Genomic DNA, 21097 nt, shown 5'->3' with positions numbered 1-21097 from the left:
GTTGCTTGTATTTCTATATTTTCTAAATTCTGTCCAGGTAAGCAGCTGTGAATTTATCCTCCTCCTACTGAAACTTCCAACTTCTTCGCTACTAGCTGATCTTCTCATCCCCTCCTCAGAATATAAATTGAAGTCACTGTCATAAATAATTTGGCAGCCAGTGCAGCAGATAACAACAATGACAACTGATTGTATTTCTGTAGTATCTTTTAATGCAGAAAAACATCAAAAGGCACTTCAAAGATCTAATCAGATTTTTAAAAAGATGATTAGAAGCCTGTTGTCAAATAGTGCACGGCATAGGGTGCACCTGCAGCAAATAAACAGGTGGGTATGGGAAAAAAATTGTTGCTTTGATTCTTTTTATGTGTATATGTTCCTCTAAAAAAAATTATTTCCAACACTAAGCAAGTTATTAGTTAAATGGAGAAAGATTGCAAAGTGCTGCAGTACAGCGGGACCTGGGGGTACTTGTGCATGAATCACAAAAAGCTAGTATGCAGGTACAACAAGTGATCAGGAAGGCCAATGGAATCTTGGCCTTTATTGCAAAGGGGATGGAGTATAAAAGCAGGGAAGTCTTGCTTCAGCTATACAGGGTATTGGCGAGGCCACACCTGGAATACTACGTGCAGTTTTGGTTTCCATATTTACGAAAGGATATACTTGCTTTGGAGGCAGTTCAGAGAAGGCTCACTAGGTTGATTCCGGGAATGAGGGGGTTGACTTATGAGGAAAGGTTGAGTAGGTTGGGCCTCTACTCATTGAATTCAGAAGAATGAGAGGTGATCTTATCGAAATATAGAAGATTATGAGGGGGCTTGACAAGGTGGATGCAGAGAGGATGTTTCCACTGATTGGGGAGACTAAAACTAGAGGGCATGATCATAGAATAAGGAGCCGTCCATTTAAAACTGAGATGAGGAGAAATTTCTTCTCTGAGGGTTGTAAATCTGGAATTCACTGCCTCAGAGAGCTGTGGAAGCTGGGACATTGAATAAATTTAAGACAGAAATAGACAGTTTCTTAAACGATAAGAGGATAAGGGGTTATGGGGAAGGGGCAGGGAAGTGGAGCTGAGTCCATGATCAGATCAGCCATGATCTTATTGAATGGCGGAGCAGGCTCGAAGGGCCGTATGGCCTACTCCTCCTTTTTCTTATGATCTTATGTATTAAGCAAAGCTATAAAAAATAGGAACATAGTGCATCATCACCTACATGTGCTGTAGAAATTGGGGATCTAAGTTTGATTTACCCAATTGTGTTGAGTTCTTGGTCACAACGGTCCTGGTGATTCCAGGCTCCTCCCCACAGAGAACAAGAACATTCACAGGGATAGTTACACATGGGCAACTTTAGCATGGCTCGTGGTGGGTCCTCAGAACAGAATTCCCCAAGGTTTTGTTGGTTGTCCACTCACTTTCTTGACTGCAAATGGTGTGTGGCTTGAAAGTGTAGAATTTACCAATATTTCGCCTGCAGAGGAGAAGAATCCCTTTCTGGACTTTTAAAATGAGTTTTAAAGGGGGAGACGAAGCCTGCAGGGGATAACAGGGGATACATTCATGGTGACCCCCCCCCCCCCCAGTGTTTGGACTCATAGGAAAGAGAATTCAAAATGGACCTAAATTACAGAAGCCTGAGATCCCCTAAACATCTATGGGAAGGAGCATATCAATTTTAAGATTCTACAACATTTTGGCTGCGAAAAAGAGTTACCGAATACAGGAGGTGGGGCTAACCTCTGTGAAGCAAATTTGTGTATTAAGGATCCCAGACTGTCTGGGCGAACTATGCAACACCAATTCAACCCCTAAGAGATAATCAAATTACCCAATCAAGCACAATGAAAATCATGGGCCCAACTAGATGGTCAGGAAACTGGACAATCCTAAAACAATGCAAAACCAGTGATAGCACACTATCACACCCTAATCGAGTTACTGCTGACTAGCCCACCAAAAACACTGACAAAGGAGACATTTGAAAATCAATGGACAGAACAGTTTAAACAAAGCCCAAGAACTGATTTGGCGCAAAGATAAGGAAGCCTGTTTTAGTATAATTGAAGGCCTGTTCCGGCAGTTAAGTGTGCTCCTAGAGACACTATTAAGTTAGCAGTCTCGTCGCATAAGTTCTACACCAACCTCAAAAAGTGGGACCCCGAAACATCGGTGAAAGGAATCTCTAAAACCCAGAAGGACAGCACCACGACAGCAAACAGGCTTTCAAAACGACTATCGGAAAGTTTCGGACCATCTCGTCCAATCAAACAGTCAACCGGAACCAACCCAACAAAACCGAAGATTTTTCCACTCTACAAGCTGGTCCTACGCTACCGAGGGGTACAGACTACAGAACGTGGACAACTAAGGCGAACCCCAGGCACAACTAAGGCGAACCCCGGAGTTGGAACTATCAATAGGGGATTGGTGAGCATAGCGCATAGCCCCTGAACCCCCCAGAGCTATAACTTGGGGGAATTGGGAGGCGGGGGGGGAGGCTGGGATAACTTGTGTAAATGTATCTGCATTCTCCTCTACCTCATTTAGAGTTTAAGCTGTATTCTTTTCCCCACAGGCTGTAATTTGACATTTTATTCAATGTATTGTACCCCTCAGTGTGTGTTGGTATCCCTATTCTGTGTGTGTTATTAAAGGTGTGCCTTTTACTTCTTTTTAAACGCAATGGGCCCAAGTTTTTTGGAGCAACTGGTGTAGAACGGAGTATTTTAGAAATTTGAATTCTCGGCATTTAGTTTGATCCAGTTCTAGTCAGTTAGAACAGTTTCACTTGGGAACAGAATTTTTTTTTTCAAAAGGGGGCGTGTCCGGCCACTTACGCCTGTTTTCAAAGTTTCGGCAGTGAAAACTTACTCCAAACTAACTTAGAATGGAATAAGTGAAGATTTTTGTACGCTCGAAAAAACCTTGTCTACACTTTAGAAAATCAGGCGTGGGTTACAAATCAGGGAATGGGAGTGGGGGGGTGGTTTAAAGGGAAGTTTACAAACATTAAACACTTCAGTTTTACAAATAAAGAGCCATCATCAATAATAAATGATAAAAACATCAATAAATCAACCAATAAATCAATTTTAAAAAATTAATAAATAATATATTTTTTTTAATCAATAAATAAAACATTTTCTACTTACCGACTGCAGCACCGGGAGCCCTCCAACAGCGTGCTGGAATGCCCCCCCCCCAGTGTGTCTCTGTCAGTGTCTCTATCTCTCTGTCTGTCAGTGTCTGTGTTTCTGACAGCGAGGGGAGGGGGAGGAGGGGGGTAGAGGGAGAGAGGGGGGAGGAGGGGGGCAGGGGGAGGGGAGGGGAGGGAGGGAGGCAGGGGGAGGGGAGGGGGAGGGAAGAAGGAGAAGGGGAAGGGAAAGGGGGGAGGAGGAGAAGGGGAAGGGTGGGAGGAGAAGGGGAAGGGTGGGAGGAGAAGGGGAAGGGGAAAGGGGGGGAGGAGAAGGAGGGGAGAGGAGGGGAGAGGAGAAGGGGAAAGGGGGGGAGAGGAGAAGGGGAAGGAGAAGGGGGAGAAGGGGAAGGAGAAGGGGGGAAAGGAAAGGAGAAGGGGGGGAAAGGGAAAGGAGAAGGGGGAGGGGGAGGGGGAAGGAGAAGGGGGAGGGAGGGTGAATGGGCCGGGCCCGGCCGGGCCCAAGACTTAGGGCAGGGCCCGTCCCAAGCACCAGATTTACAGGTAGGTGGCGTTGGGTCGGGTCGGGTCCGGGGTTGGGAGCGCGGGTCGGGGTTGGGAGCGCGGGTTGGGTCGGGGGGGTGGTGGGAGGGAGGTCGGTTCGGTTTGGGTCGGGGGGGGGGGGTGCGGAGGGAGGGAGGGAGAGGGAGGTCAGGTCGGGGGTGGGGGGAGCGCGGGTCGGGTCCAGTCCGGGGGGGTCGGGTCCGGGGGAGGGGGGGGGAAGCGGGAGTCGGGTCGGGTCCGGTCCGGGGCGGGGGGCGGGAGTCGAGTCGGGTCGGGAGGAAGCAGGAGCTGGGCGTGGGAGGCAGCCTTATGCACGCAGCCCCAGTGAGGCCATTTGGCCAGGGCTAGGGGCTGCGTGCTTCGGGCCCCTCCCACACAGTTTTGGGCGCCTGGAGCTACTGCACATGCGCGCCCACTGTAGCGCGCATGTCCAGAGGTCCTGGCACTGTTTTCAGCGCAGGGACCTAGCTGCGCCCCCCACAGCTCGTGCTGCGCCGCACCCGACTCCAGAGGACCAGCAGGGAGCCGGAGAATCTAAGTTTTTTTTAGGCGCACTTTGTGGTGCGGAAAACGGGTGTCCAGGTCGGGGCTGCGCCGTTCTAGGCGCGGCCCGAAACTTGGGCCCATTAAAGCCATACCTGCTTCCTACCTTGAAACTGATTGTCTGTCCAAGTCTGTCACAGTCCCTTCATAATTCCAGTGTCTAGAACCAAGGGTGTGGGAGCGATCCGGAACCGCTCATATAAGGTCAGAAGGGAAAGCTGACCCCCTGCAAACCACCCCTTACAAAAGGAAGGAATGGGGCGGGCATCTAAAAGAATTTTATACCTTCATGAGAAATCACCAAAAAGAAAGCCGTAAAAAAACTAAACAAGCCATCAGTACAAGCAATTATAATGAGGCTGCACATTCCCTTTGTTTAGAGAGGTGGCTTAGATGTGGATCACAGCAGCTCATACTGGTAATTGTTGATGGGTGGTTTGAAATGAAAGGCTGTTGATGATCATTATTGTTATATATGTAAACCTGTAAATACCTTGTTTAACCACCAGAGGGCTCATCCCCTGGAGTCCCAAGGGATCCCACAATCCCTTGGGAGCACAGGTACTTAAAGAGGCCTCACAGGCTGGAGAGGCACTCTGGAGACCTGCAATAAAAGACTGTCACACTTTACTTTGAGCTCACAGTATCTGGTCAGACTCTTCATTCATACACTACAACTGGCGACGAGATACAGATGACGAACCCCACAGCAACAATGCAGAGAACAGTGGGCATCCTGGAGACATTTTTGGAGGGAGACGATTGGGAAACCTTCGTGGAGCGATTCATCCAATACTTCGTGGCCAGCGAGCTGGAAGGAGAAGCGAGCACTGCCAAATGAAGGGCGATTCTCCTCACTGTTTACGGGGCACCAACGTATGGCCTCATGAAAATTCTGCTTGCTCCAGCGAAACCCACAGAGAAATCGTATGATGATTTGTGCACACTGGTCTGGGAGCATCTTACCCGAAGGATAGCATTCTAATGGCGAGGTACTGGTTCTACACGCGCAAGAGGTCTGAAGGCCCGGATGTGGCGAGCTATGTCGGCGAGCTAAGATGCCTTGCAGGTCATTGTGAATTTGAAGGACATTTGGAGCACATGCTCAGGGACGACTTTGTACTTGGCATTGGCCATGAAGTAATACTTCGCAAACTTTTGACTGTAGAAACCCCAACCTTGAGTAAAGCCATAGCGATAGCCCAGGCATTCATCGCCAGCAGTGACAATACCAAGCAAATCTCTCAGCACACGAGTGCTGCTATAAGTACGGTGAACAAAGTAATGTTGCTTTCGAATCGCAATGTACAGGGCATGCCTCACATGCCTGCAGCTGCAGATGTCTGAGTCCACCATCAAGGGTGGTGAATGCTAGGCCATTAACACCTTGTTGGCACTGCGAGGTGATCATCGTTTTCATTCATGCTGCTTCAAAGGATACGTTTGCAAGGGCTGTGGAACAATGGGACACCTCCAACGTATGTGCAGGCAAGCTGCTAATCCTGCAAACCACCATGTTGCAGAGGAGGACAGATCCACGGCGGATCACAACGAACCAGAGCCTCAGACCGAGGAGGCAGAGGTATATGGGGTGCATGCATTTACCACAAAGTGTCTCCCGATAATGCTGAAGGTTAAATTAAATGGACTCCCGGTGTCAGTGGAGCTGGACACGGGCGCGAGCCAGTCCGTTATGAGCAAAAAGACTTTCGATAAATTGTGGTGCAGCAAGGCTTCAAGGCCAGTCCTAACTCCCATTCGCACTAAACTGAGAACTTATACAAAGGAACTGATTCCCGTAATCGGCAGTGCTACCATAAAGATCTCCTACGATGGAGCGGTGCACAAGTTATCACTCTAGGTGGTACCGGACGATGGCCCCAGGCTGCTCAGCAGGAGCTGGCTGTGGAAGATGCGCTGGAACTGGGACGACGTCCAAGTGCTCTCGCCCGTCGACAACACTTCGTGTGCCCAGGCCCTAAACAAGTTCTCCTTGCTGTTCGAACCAGGCATCGGGAAGTTCCAAGGAGCAAAAGTGCAGATCCACCTAATTCCGGGGGCGCGACCCATCCATCACAAGGCGAGAGCAGTACCGTGCATGATGAGAGAGAGGGTGGAGATCGAGCTGGGCCAGCTGCAATGAGAGGGCATCATTTCGCCGATTGAATTCAACGAGTGGGCCAGTCCGATTGTTCCAGTCCTCAAGAGAGACGGCGCCGTCAGAATCTGTGATGATTACAAAGTAACTATCAATCGTTTCTCCCTGCAGGATCAATACCCACTACCAAAGGCAGATGACCTATTTACGACGCTGGCGAGAGGAAAGACGTTCACAACGCTGGACTTGACCTCGGCCTACATGACGCAGGAGCTGGAAGAATCATCGAAGTGCCTCACCTGCATCAACACGCACAAAGGTCTCTTCATTTACAACAGATGTCCGTTTGGGATTTGATCAGCCGCGGCAATATTCCAGAGAAACATGGAAAGCTTACTGAAGTCGGCCCGTGCACCGTGATCTTCCAGGACGACATCTTGGTTACAGGTTGGGACACCGTCGAGCATCTGCAGAACCTGGAGGAGATTCTTAGTTGGCTCAATCGCGTGGGGCTCAGGTTAAAACGCTCGAAGTGCGTTTTTCTGGCGCCTGAAGTGGAGTTCCTGGGGAAAAGAATCGCGGCGGAGGGCATCAGGGCCACCGATTCAAAGACGGGGACAATCGAGAACACACCGAGACCACGGAGCTGCGGTCGTTTCTAAGACTCCTGAACTGCTTTGGTAACTTCTTACCGGGTCTCAGCACACTGTTAGAACCACTGCACGCTTTACTGCGTAAAGGAGACAAATGGGTTTGGGGTAAAAACCAAGAAAATGCCTTTGTAAAAGCTAGAAAACTGTTATGCTCAAACAAATTGCTTGTGTTGTATGATCCATGTAAGCGTTTGGTACTAGCATGTGATGCGTCCTCATATGGTGTCGGGGGTGTATTGCAACAAGCTAATGAATCTGGGAAATTGCAACTGGTTGCTTATGCATCCAGAAGTCTGTCTAAGGCTGAGAAAGCCTACAGCATGATTGAAAAAGAAGCATCAGCGTGTTTTTATAGGGTAAAGAAAATGCATTAATATCTTTTTGGGCTAAAATTAGAATTGGAAACTGACCATAAGCCACTGATATCCCTCTTTTCGGAAAGCAAGGGGATAAATACGAATGCATCGGCCTGCATCCAGAGATGGGCGCTCACGTTGTCCGCATACAGCTACGCCATCCGCCACAGGCCAGGCACAGAAAATTGTGCCGATGCTCTCAGTAGGCTGCCATTGCCCACCATGGGAGTGGAAATGGCACAGCCCGCAGATTTAGTTATGGTGATGGAAGCATTCGAGAGTGAGCAATCACCTGTTACTGCCCAACAGATTAGAACCTGGATGAGCCAGGACCTCTTACTGTCCTTGGTAAAAAAAAACTGCATGCTTCACGGCAACTGGTCCAGTGTCCCGTTAGAAACACAGGAAGAAATAAAGCCGTACCAGCGGCGCAAAGATGAAATGTCTTTACAGGCAGACTGCCTTCTGTGGGGTAATCGGGTAGTGGTACCAAAAAAGGGCAGGGACACTTTCATTAGTGATCTCCACAGTACCCACCCAGGCATTGTAATGATGAAAGCAATAGCCAGATCCCACATGTGGTGGACCGGTATCGATGCGGACTTAGAGTCCTGTGTACACAAATATAACACATGTTCACAGTTAAGCAATGCACCCAGGGAGGCGCCACTAAGTTTATGGTCTTGGCCCTCAAAACCGTGGTCTAGGATCCATGTTGACTATACAGGCCTGTTCTTGGGAAAAATGTTCCTAGTGGTTGTATATGCGTACTCCAAATGGATTGAATGTGAGATAATGTCGGCAAGCACGTCCGCTGCCACCACTGAAAGCCTGCGGGCCATGTTTGCCACGCACGGCTGCCTGATGTCCTTGTGAGTGACAATGGGCTGTGTTTCACCAGTGCCGAGTTCAAAGAGTTCATGACCCACAATGGGATCAAATATGTTACATCTGCCCCGTTCAAACCAGCATCCAATGGTCAGGCAGAGAGAGCAGTGCAAACAATCAAGTGGAGCTTGAAGAGGGTAACTGAAGGCTCACTGCAGACTCGCCTATCCCGAGTCCGGCTTAGCTACCACACGAGACCCCACTCGCTCACTGGGATTCCACCCGCTGAACTGCTCATGAAAAGGACACTTAAGACAAGGCTCTCGTTAGTCCACCCTGATCTACATGAACAGGTAGAGAGCAGGCAGCTTCAACAAAGTGCATACCATGATAGCGCAAATGTGTCACGCGAGATTGAAATCAACGATCCTGTATTTGTATTAAATTATGGACAAGGTCCCAAGTGGCTTCCCGGCACTGTTGTGGCCAAAGAGGGGAGTAGGGTGTTTCAGGTCAAACTTTCAAATGGACTCATCTACAGGAAACACTTGCACCAAACCAAACTCAGATTCACGGACTTTCCAGAGCAACCCACATTAGACCCTACCTTTTTTGACCCCCCAACACACACACCAGTGGCAACCGACACAGCGGTTGACCATGAAACAGAACCCATCACCCACAGTAGCCCAGCAGGACTCACCACACCAGACAGCCCAGCAAGGCCAGCTGCACAGCAGCCCAGGGAGGACCCAACAAACGACTCACCAAAACCAGCATTTGCACCGAGATGATCAACCAGGGAAAGAAAGGCCCCAGATTGACTCACCTTGTAAATAGTTACACTATTGACTTTGGGGGGGGGAGGGGAGGCGCGACGGGTGGCGGTGGAGTGTTGTTATATATGTAAACCTGTAAATACCTTGTTTAACCACCAGAGGGCTCATTCTTTGGAGTCTCAAGGGATCCCCTAATCCCTTGGGAGCACAGGTATTTAAGGAGGCCTCACAGGCTGGAGAGGCATTCTGGAGACCTGCAATAAATGACTAAGATCACACTTTACTTTGAGCTCACAGTATCTGGTCAGACTCTTTATTCATACACTACAGTTATAATGGCAAATGATCATCTAGTACAGCTCATGTCACTGCCTAATTCATAATGGTCAATGTTTTAATCTCTACTAATGCAGGTCTTTTTATCTAACTAATGAGTTGTAGAATGTATTCAAAATGGACTAAGTAATCTTAAGTGTATGTTGCATTTTTTAGGCCAAAGAGATGGTTGACTTGTCAAAATTAATAGCGAATAAAATCAAAGACAAGCAAGGTGACATTTCTGAGGACGAGGTAAGAAATTTGTCTCGTAAATTTTTAGAATTTTAGTTGACCTGAAAGAACTGAGGAATATTTGTATAGCATCTTTCATGTTGCTCAGGAACATCATAAATCTCTTCACTGACAATCAGTTAACTTTGAAATAATGTGATCCCTATTATGTAAGCAGATACGGAAGCCATATTGCGCGCAGCAAGATCCCACAAACAGCAATGCAAAGAATGGCAATTTAATTTGCTTTATGTGCTGTTGGTTGAGGAAGCAATGTTGGCCAAGGCACCGGGGAATACTCCTACTCTTCTTCCAAAATGGCATGGGATCTTTAATGTCCACTTAAACAACTGGAACAAGGAGATAGGATTTTGCTATAACATCTCATCTGAAGGACAAGCACCTCTAACAGTACAGCATTCCTTCGGCACTGTTCTAAAGTGTCAGTCTAGATTATGTGTTCATGTCCAGGATCAAATATTATGTATCAGACATGATTGGATAAAAAAACATTGCTTAAGTTGCCAATCCAATAGTCCAGCCAAGAAATAATTGCAGATGCTTCTTTTGGTGATATCATCTATTCAGTCAACAAAGAACCAAGCAAAAAAAAACACAGGAAAAATAGTTTAGCTGATGTGCATGGAATAGAAGGGCGGGACTATTTCTCTCTCAAAGGGAAGTCAGCTTTTATTATCAACCTCTGTTTATCACATGCTTTTTCCTTTGGTCCTGCATTAATGTGTTAACGGTCATAATAGGACAAGTATCTGAGAAGCATAACAACTTTAACAGCGCCTTCAAATATGCTATAACAACAGCTGACTTTTACTTTTTGAGAGAAATGTGGTTTTGCATTTGTGTTGTATGCAAATCAGCCAAACTGCTGAATGTATTTTTTCTGCACATCTTGCTTGGATTTTGTTGACTTAGTTTTTGTGAAATTGTGTAGTCGTGTTAGTACTATGGTTGGAGCTTGAAGAGGTGAATAAGACTCAGCTGGTAGTTGGTAACATCAGATGGTATTGAATTTACATGGGGTGTTCATTCGAAGCAAGGCATTTTGCTGCCAGGATAGAAAGAAAAAGCTAGCATTGAATGGCCGTTTCTCTACCCACATTTCCAGCCGGGGGCATGGGCATCCACCCATCAACAAAGTAATCATTGGGAAGCCAGGAGACAGTTTTTGTTTTGTCCAGTCATATCTGATACATAACATTTAATCCTGGACATGAACGCATAATCTAGACTGACACTTTAGAACAGTGCTGAAGCGATGCTGCATTGTTATGCTTTCACTTAAGACTTGTTGAAGTCAATTGTCATTCTTAACAAATGTTTACAAAACTATTTGATTCAGTGGTTCACAAACATTTCTGGGCTGGATGCCACCAAAAACACACTCAGTCTTTGATACCCCTCCAGCTATTGGTGGTGTTAAGTCTGGGAAAAAAAAGTGTCTCCTCCTTCACTTTCATTTCAGTTTGTATCCTCCTTTACTTTTATTTTTCTCCTCTCCCCCTTCACTTCTGTTTCTGTCTCCCTTCGTTACAGTTAGCTCTCTCTCTCTCCTCTACTCCTGTCTCCTTCGCGTTTTCCCTTACTGTCCTCTTTTGTTTCTCTTGATCTCTGCCCTTTCACTTGTTTCTTATTTTCTTTCTCACTTTCATCTCTCACTCTCCACTCACTTTTGTGTCTCTATCCTTACTTTCATCTCTCCTTCCTTTGTTTTTTTCCTTCTCTTGCTTCTCATTTTCCTCTTTTCTCCTTTTGCCTCTGCAACAGTTGTTTTTAACGCTACTTCCTGGAGCATTGGAGCTGCCGCATAGGGAGCAGCATGCGGAAGGTTAGAGAGCTTTATGGATGGCTCAACCATCCAAGGAGTGGGGCTTTAAAACAAGCATGGGGAAATGGACACAGACCAGCAAGAATTTAAAAAGAGAAGGGGTTTGGGAAATTGAGAGACTATTTATTGCTAAATGTTGGTTTGACATTATCTTGACCATTCTGGATGGTGGCTACAAGAAGTTGAGGTTTGAGCCTCAAACATAGATGGGTGAATCGCCATTCTTAGAGGTTGTGACCATTTTTCTCAGTATAATATTTACAGGAAAATGAAAATTACAGGCGGATACAACAATAAATAGAAGAACATTTATTACAAGAGGATTTGAGTATGAGTAAAGATGTCTTAGTGCAATTATATAGCGCCCTGGTGAGACCACACCTGGACTATTGTGTACAGTTTTGGTCTCCTTACCTAAGGAAGCATATACTTGCCATTGAGGGAGTGCAATGAAGGTTCACCAGACTGATTCCTGGGATGGGGGGATTGACCTATGAGGAGAGATTGAGTAGACTAGGCCTATCTTCTCTCGAGTTTAGAAGAATGAGAGGTGATCTCATTGAAACATAAAAAATTCTTATAGGGCTTCACAGGGTAGATGCAGAGCGGTTGTTTTCCTCGGCTGGGGAGTCTAGAGACATGGGTGACAGTCTCAGAATAGGAGGTCAGCCATTTAGGACTGAGATGAGAAATTTCTTCACTCAGAGGGTGGTGAATCTTTGGAATTCTCTACCCCAGAGGGTTGTGGATGCTCAGTTGTTGAATATATTCAAGACCGAGATCGATAGATTTTTGAATATTAAGGGATGTTAGGGATATGGAGATAGTGCAGGAAAGTGGAGTTGAGGTAGAAGATCAGCCATGATCTTACTGAATGGTGGAGCAGATTTGAGGGGCCGAATGACCTACACCTGCTCCTAATTCTCATATTTTTATGTAATATCTATTTTCCTTTTAGTGTATATTGTTCAGTAAAATAGAGTCCTTCATAAATAAATAAGTATGTAAGAAAAGACATTTGGCACAGCAGGCTTGCTTCTTCCACGTATCCTGTGTAATTTACCCTATTATGGACTCCATGTCACCCATCTAGTTTTTGAAGAAAATCTTTTGCATATATACTTCGTTACCCTGATTGTAATTATACAAAACTCAGAAATACTCACCTATTCTCACACCTTTACTATTCAATCCTGGCTTGCTGATCTCCACATTAACACCTTGCAATGTAGGTGGACTTCAATATTGCCCAGTGATGCGGTTGGGTTTGTTTGAATTTCATGATCATCAGGTCTCTGGCTAAAAATTAAATGTACTAATTCATTGTCAAAATTCAGCTGTATGAGAATTGCTAGATTAATAAAACTAGGCTGGCATGAAATGACAAGGAGCTAAGTTTTACCGAAAACCAATAGCTTTCCAGCTCAGATTTCCACTGTTTCTTATGTCAGCTGAACCGCATAGACAGTTTTTCCCCAAAAATATATACTTTCAAAAACTTTTATGGAGTTTATCCATTTGATTTCATCCAGTCATGCTATGTGAAATATCAGTATAAAAATAATGTAAGTTTTATATGTTGTGAAATTAAAAGACTCCTGTTTTCTGTTACAGACTATTCGTTTCAAGTCCTATTTGCTGAGCATGGGTATAGCTGATCCAGTTACCAGAGAAACTCACGGATCTGGAACACATTACCATATGCAGTTGGCTAAACAGCTTGCAGGAATGTTGCAAGCACCATTAGAGGTAAATAATTCTCACTTCGTTGCTTATTTTTCACCCCCATGATCACTATTCTATACAATAATACCTGAATTTCAAATGAAAGCATTGAGGGTTTGGACGACACTAAAAATGTAGTCATTCACGATTGTAAACTAAGCTCAAAACTATATTACAAGAATAACTTGCTTTTATATAGTGTCTTTAATGTAGTAAAATGTCCCAAGGAGTGTAATCAAGCATAAAATTGAAACCAAGCCAAATAAGGAGATATTAGGATGGATGACTAAAAGCTTGGTCAAAGAATGAGCATTTAAGGAACATCTTAAAGGAGGAGAGAGAGGCAGAGAAGTTTAGGGAGGGAATTTCAGAGTGTTGGGGCGGACAGCTGAAGGCACGACCATCATGTTGGGGTGAAGGAACTGGGGGGGATGCACAAGCGGCCAGAGTTGGAGTAATGCAGAGTTCTCTGAGGGTTGCAGGGCTGGAGGATGTTATAAAGAGGGGCAAGGCCATGGAGTGATTTCAACACAAGAATGAGAATTTTAAAATCGAGGCTTTGGTGGACCGGGAGCCAATGTAGGTCAGCGAACACGGGTAATAGCTATCCAAGAGAGAGACACAAAATAATGCATTGTGTTGCTGTACTTTTAAGACTGCCATGAAATATGCCCATCTCATTGACGTATGCCCATCTCATTGACGTATGCCCATCTCATTGACGTATGCCCATCTGTACATGTACGGCGCATCCCGAAGCACTTTTCTGCCCTTGCTCTCCTTAAATCTTCCAAAAATTCAATGGGGGTCGGGTGGAAAGTCCAGGCCTATATGTCTTGTGTATAGCATACAGATGTCATGCTTCAGAGTTTTGTATTTATTTTTAAAATACTTGCCTTTGTAATATATTAAAAAGAAAAGAACCCCAGTTATTTCCTGTTAGTTTTTCTAACCTTGGAGTGGAGCCGTGGATTTATAAATACTGCCAATCTACTGAGAAACAATTACCCTCTCATTTACCAGAGGATTTCTCTGTTTGCAGCAATTTGACCTCAACCCTTAAAACGATTGGTAAGGTTGCACACAGTTCCATCTTAGAAGCAGAAAAATACATTGTGTGTTACACAGTATAGTATAATGCTGCTACTCTATTAACCAGCATTTCCTCCTAATTACTGTGAATGCCATAAAACATCCAGTAGCTTCATGAAATTTAATTTTATGAATTTAAAGTGTTCCTGGTAAAAGAAAATATGTTTTAAACATACCAAAGCAGCTTTTTAAATTAGATGAATGTTACATTCAGGCACAAAATCTCCACAAGAAAAGTGATCCAACCGTGGCTAACAACAGTAGTTAAAGATAGTATTAGATCAAAGGAAGAGGCTTATAATGTTGCCAAAAAGAGCAGTAAGCCTGAAGATTGGGAGGATTTTAGAATTCAGCAAAGGACCAAGAAATTGATAAAGAACGGCAAAGTAGAATATGAGAGTAAACTAGCGAGAGACATAAAAACAGACTGTAAAAGCTTGTATATGTATGTAAAAAGGAAAGGATTAGCAAAAGTAAATGTGGGTCCCCTGCAGGCTGAGACAGGAGAAATTATAATGGGGAATAAGGAAATGGCAGAGATATTGAACAAATACTTTGTGTCTGTCTTCACGGAAGAAGACACAAAAAAACTTTCTGGAAATAGTGGAGTACCAGGGGTTTAGTGAGAATGAGGAACTGCAGGATAGCTAAGATGAATATGTGGCTTGAAGAGTGGTGCAGGAGGGAGGGATTCAAATTCCTGGGACATTGGAACCGGTTCTGGAGGAGGTGGGACCAGTATAAACTGGACGGTCTGCACCTGGGCAGGACTGGAACCGATGTCCTAGGGGGAGTGTTTGCTAGTGCTGTTGGGGAGGGGTTGGAAACCTATGCAGGGAGACAGAGGGAAGTAGTATGGGGGCAGAAGCAAAAGATAGAAGAAAAGTAAAAGTGGAGGGCAGAGAAACCCAAGGCAAAAATCAAAAAGGGCTACATTACAGCAAAATTCTAAAGAGGCAAAGTGTTTTAAAAAGACAAGCCTGAAGGCTCTGTGCCTCAATGCGAGGAGTATTCATAATAAGGTGGACGAATTAACTACGCAGGCAGCTTTTAACAAATATGATATAATTGGGATTATGGAGACATGGCTCCAGGATGACCAAGGCTGGGAACTCGACATCCAGGACATTCAACATTCAGGAAGGCTAGACAGAAAGGAAAATGAGGTGCGGTAACGTTGCTGGTTAAAGAGGAAATTAACGCAATAGTAAGGAAGGACATTAGCTTGGATGATGTGGAATCTGTATGGGTAAAGCTGCGGAATACCAAAGGGCAGAAAACGCTAGTGGGAGTTGTGTACAGACCACCAAACAGTAGTACTGAGGTTGGGGACAGCATCAAACAAGAAATTAGGGATGCGTGCAATAAAGGTACAGCAGTTATCATGGGCGACTTTAATCTACATGTAGACTGGGCAAACCAAACTGGTAGCAATACGGTGGAGGAGAATTTTCTGGAGTGTATTAGGGATGGTTTTCTAGACCAATATGTCGAGGAACCAACTAGAGGGCTGGCCCTCCTAGACTGGGTGATGTGTAATGAGAAAGGACTAATTGGCAATCTTGTTCTGCGAGGCCCCTTGGGGAAGAGTGACCATAATATGGTAGAATTCTTTATTAAGATGGAGAGTGACACAGTTAATTCAGAGACTAGGGTCCTGAACTTAAGGAAAAGTAACTTCGATGGTATGAGTCGTGAATTGGCTAGAATAGATTGGTGAATGATACTTAAAGGGTTGACGGTGGATAGGCAATGGCAAACATTTAAAGATCACATGGATGAACTTCAACAATTGTACATCCCTGACTGGAGTAAAAATAAAACGGGGAAGGTGGCTCAACCGTGGCTAACAAGGGAAATTAAGGATAGTGTTAAATCCAAGGAAGAGGCATATAAATTGGCCAGAAAAAGCAGCAAACCTGAGGTCTGCGAGAAATTTAGAATTCAGCAGAAGAGGACAAAGGGTCTAATTAGGAGGAGGAAAATAGAGTATGAGAGGAACATAAAAACTGACTGCTAGAGCTTCTATAGATATGTGAAGAGAAAAAGATTAGTGAAGACAAACGTAGGTCCCTTGTAGTCAGAATCAGGTGAATTTATAATGAGGAGCAAAGAAATGGCGGACCAGTTAAACAAATACTTTGGTTCTGTCTTCACGAAGGAAGACACAAATAACCTTCCGGAAATACTAGGGGACCGTGGGTCTAGTGAGAAGGAGGAACTGAAGGAAATTCTTATTAGTCAGGAAATTGTGTTCGGGAAATTGATGGGATTGAAGGCTGATAAATCCCCGGGGCCTGATAGTCTGCATCCCAGAGTACTTAAGGAAGTGACCCTAGAAATAGTGGATGCATTGGTGATCATTTTTCAACAGTCTATCGACTCTGGGTCAGTTCCTATGGACTGGAGGGTAGCTAATGTAACACCACTTTTTTAAAAAGGAGGGAGAGAGAAAACAGGGAATTATAAACCGGTTAGCCTGACATCAGTAGTGGGGAAAATGTTGGAATCAGTTATTAAAGTTGAAATAGCAGCGCATTTGGAAAGCAGTGACAGGATCGGTCCAAGTCAGCACGGATTTATGAAAGGGAAATCATGTTTGACAAATCTGTTAGAGATTTTTGAGGTTTTAACTGGCAGAACATATATGGCGGAGACCAGTGGATGTGATGTATTTGGATTTTCAAAAGGCATTCAATAAAGTGCCACACAAGAGGTTATTGAGAAAAATTAGGCTCATGGGATTGGGAGTCATAAGAACATAAGAACATAAGAATTAGGAACAGGAGTAGGCCATCTCGCCCCTTGAGCCTGCTCCGCCATTCAACAAGATCATGGCTGATCTGGCCGTGGACTCAGCTCCACTTACCCGCCCGCTCCCCATAACCCTTAATTCCCTTATTGGTTAAAAATCTATCTATCTGTGACTTGAATACATTCAATGAGCTAGCCTCAGCTGCTTCCTTGGGCAGAGAATTCCTCAGATTCACAACCCTCTGGGAGAAGAAATTATTTCTCAACTCGGTTTTAAATTAGCTCCCCCGTATTTTGAGGCTGTGCCCCCTAGTTCTAGTCTCCCCGACCAGTGGAAACAACCTCTCTGCCTCTATCTTGTCTATCCCTTTCATTATTTTAAATGTTTCTATAAGATCACCCCTCATCCTTCTGAACTCCAATGAGAAAAGACCCAGTCGACTCAATCTATCATCATAAGGTAACCCCCTCATCTCCGGAATCAGCCTAGCGAATCGTCTCTCTACCCCCTCCAAAGCTAGTATATCCTTCCTTAAGTAAGGTGACCAAAACTGCACGCAGTACTCCAGGTGCGGCCTCACCAATACCCTATACAGTTGCAGCAGGACCTCCCTGCTTTTGTACTCCATCCCTCTCGCAATGAAGGCCAACATTCCATTCGCCTTCCTGATTACCTGCTGCATCTGCAAACTAACTTTTTGGGATTCATGCACAAGGACCTCCAGGTCCTTCTGCACCGCAGCATGTTGTAATTTCTCCCCATTCAAATAATATTTCCTTTTACTGTTTTTTTTTTCCCAAGGTGGATGACCTCACACTTTCCGACATTGTATTCCATCTGCCAAACCTTAGCCCATTCGCTTAACCTATCTAAATCTCTTTGCAGTCTCTCTGTGTCCTCTACACTACCCGCTTTCCCACTAATCTTTGTGTCATCTGCAAATTTTGTTACACTACACTCTGTCCCCTCTTCCAGGTCATCCATGTATATTGTAAACAGTTGTGGCCCCAACACCGATCCCTGTGGCACACCACTAACCACCGATTTCCAACCCGAAAAGGACCCATTTATCCTGACTCTCTGCTTTCTGTTAGCCAGCCAATTCTCTATCCATGCTAATACATTTCCTCTGACTCCGTGTACCTTTATCTTCTGCAGTAACCTTTTGTGTGGCACCTTATCGAATGCCTTTTGAAAATCTAAATACACCATATCCATCGGTACACCTCTATCCACCATGCTCGTTACATCCTCAAAGAATTCCAGTAAATTAGTTAAACATGATTTCCCCTTCATGAATCCATGCTGCGTCTGCTTGATTGCACTATTCCTATCTAGATGTCCCGCTATTTCTTCCTTAATGATAGTTTCAAGTATTCTCCCCACTACAGATGTTAAACTAACCGGCCTATAGTTACCTGCCTTTTGTCTGCCCCCTTTTTTAAACAGAGGCGTTACATTAGCTGCTTTCCAATCCGCTGGTACCTCCCCAGAGTCCAGAGAATTTTGGTAGATTATAACGAATGCATCTGCTATAACTTCCACCATCTCTTTTAATACCCTGGGATGCATTTCGTCAGGACCAGAAGACTTGTCTACCTTGAGTCCCATTAGCCTGTCCAGCACTACCCCCCTAGTGATAGTGATTGTCTCAAGGTCCTCCCTTCCCACATTCCTGTGACCAGCAATTTTTGGCATGGTTTTTGTGTCTTCCACTGTGAAGACCAAAGCAAAATAATTGTTTAAGGTCTAGCATACTAGCATGGATTGAGGATTGGTTAATGGACAGAAAACAGAGAGTAGGAATAAGCGGGTCATTTTCAGGTTGGCAGGCTGTAATTAGTGGGATGCCGCAAGGATCAGTGCTTGGATCCCAGCTATTCACAATCTATATTAATATGATTTGAATGAGGGGACCAAATGTAATATATCCAAGTTTGCTGATGATACAAAGCTAGGTGGGAATGTAAGTTGTGAGGAGGATGCAAAGAGACTTCAAGGGGGCATAGACAGGCTAAGTGAGTGGGCAAGAACATGGCAAATGGAATATAATGTGGAGAAATGTGAAGTCATCCACTTTGGTAGGAAAAATAGAATAGCAGATTATTTTTTAAATGGTAAGAGATTGGGAAGTGTTGGTGTTCAGAGGAACCTGGGTGTCCTTGTACACAAATCACTGAAAGTTAACATGCAGGTACAGCAAGCAATTAAGAAAGCAAATGGTATGTTGGCCTTTAATACAAGAGGATTTGAGTATAAGAGTACAGACGTCTGGCTGCAATTATATAGGGCCCTGGTGAGACCGCACCTGGACTATTGTGTACAGTTTTGGTCCCATTACCTAAGGAAGGATGTACTTGCCATTGAGGGAGTGCAACGAAGGTTCACCAGACTGATTCCTGGGATGGGGGATTGTCCTATGAGGAGAGATCGAGTAGACTAGGCCTATATTCTCTAGAGTTTAGAAGAATGAGAGGTAATCTCATTGAAACATAAAAAATTCTTACAGGGCTTGATAGGTTAGATGCAGGGAGGATGTTCCACTAGCTGAGGAGTCCAGAAGTCACAGTCTCAGAATAAGGAGTCGGCCATTTAGGACTGAGATGAGGAGAAACTTCTTCACTCAGCGGGTGGTGAATCTCTGGAATTCTCTACCCCAGAGGGCTGTGGAAGTATGTCTTTGAGTATATTCAAGACAGAGATCGATAGATTTTTGGATATTAAGGGAATCGAGGAATATGGGGATAGAAACATAGAAACATAGAAAATAGGTGCAGGAGTAGGCCATTCAGCCCTTCGAGCCTGCACCGCCATTCAATGAGTTCATGGCTGAACATGCAACTTCAGTACCCCATTCCTGCTTTCTCACCATACCCCTTGATTCCCCTAGTAGTAAGGACTTCATCTAACTCCTTTTTGAATATATTTAGTGAATTGGCCTCAACAACTTTCTGTGGTAGAGAATTCCACAGGTTCACCACTCTCTGGGTGAAGAAATTCCTCCTCATCTCAGTCCTAAATGGCTTCCCCCTTATCCTTAGACTGTGTCCCCTGGTTCTGGACTTCCCCAACATTGGGAACATTCTTCCTGCATCTAACCTGTCTAACCCCGTCAGAATTTTAAACGTTTCTATGAGGTCCCCTCTCATTCTTCTGAACTCCAGTGAATACAAGCCCAGTTGATCCAGTCTTTCTTGATAGGTCAGTCCCGCCATCCCGGGAATCAGTCTGGTGAACCTTCGCTGCACTCCCTCAATAGCAAGAATGTCCTTCCTCAGGTTAGGAGACCAAAACTGTACACAATACTCCAGGTGTGGCCTCACCAAGGCCCTGTACAATTGTAGCAACACCTCCCTGCCCCTGTACTCAAATCCCCTCGCTATGAAGGCCAACATGCCATGTGCAGGAAAGTGGAGATGAGGTAGCAGATCAGCCATGATCTCATTGAATGGCGGAGTTTTCTCGAGGGGCTGAATGGCCTACTCCTGCTCCTAATTCTTATGTTCTTATTAACAGAAAAACTGGAGGCATTTTGCATTATCACTTTGTCATAAGAAAAATGTACACAACTGTTCTTTTTTTGTATGAAAATATTTTAAATTCACTCTTAAACTTTGACAGGAACAAGGTGGAATGATGGCACTGACAGATGTTTATTGCTTGACAAACCGAGCTCGAGGAATGGAGGTAATGGTGCAATGTGTGAATAGCTTTCTAGTATTCATATAGATGTAAAACAGATCAAATTTAGCTTCTGGAGGTAAAGTGGAACAGGCTAAAACTGGCATTAGCTTTTGCACATGAGTATTAATATTCAGGACAGATTGATTGCAGACTTTACTCCTTCCTCTGAAAAAAGAAAAAATAAGACTTTAATTTATATAGCGCCTTTCATGACCACCGGACGCCCCAAAGCACTTTACAGCCAATGAAGTACTTTTTTTGGAAGTGTAGTCACTGTTATAATGTAGGAAACGCAGCAGCCAATTTGCACATAGCAAGCTCCCACAAACAGCAATGTGATAATGACCAGATAATCTGTTTTAGTGCTGTAGATTGAAGGATAAATATTGGCCAGGACACTGGGGATAATCCCCTGCTCTTCTTCAAAATAGTGCCATGGAATATTTTACGCCCACCTGAGAGGGCAGACGAGGCCTCGGTTTAAC

At 44.7% G+C, this 21097-nt stretch overlaps 1 protein-coding gene across 1 annotated transcript in view; it reads left to right on the top strand.

Moving 5' to 3' along the window:
• Nucleotides 1-21097, top strand: part of vps36 (vacuolar protein sorting 36 homolog) — a 73111-nt gene that overhangs the window by 40829 nt on the left and 11185 nt on the right. Inside the window, exons 8-10 of the mRNA XM_070892393.1 lie at nucleotides 9454-9531; nucleotides 12971-13105; nucleotides 20550-20615. Of these exons, the coding sequence (XP_070748494.1) occupies nucleotides 9454-9531; nucleotides 12971-13105; nucleotides 20550-20615 (279 nt within the window). The remainder of the gene's footprint in view (nucleotides 1-9453; nucleotides 9532-12970; nucleotides 13106-20549; nucleotides 20616-21097) is intronic.

This window comes from Pristiophorus japonicus, chromosome 10 (assembly GCF_044704955.1).
Source record: "Pristiophorus japonicus isolate sPriJap1 chromosome 10, sPriJap1.hap1, whole genome shotgun sequence".
Classification (NCBI taxonomy): Eukaryota; Metazoa; Chordata; class Chondrichthyes; family Pristiophoridae; genus Pristiophorus; species Pristiophorus japonicus.
This window is presented reverse-complemented; position numbering and strand designations above follow the sequence as displayed.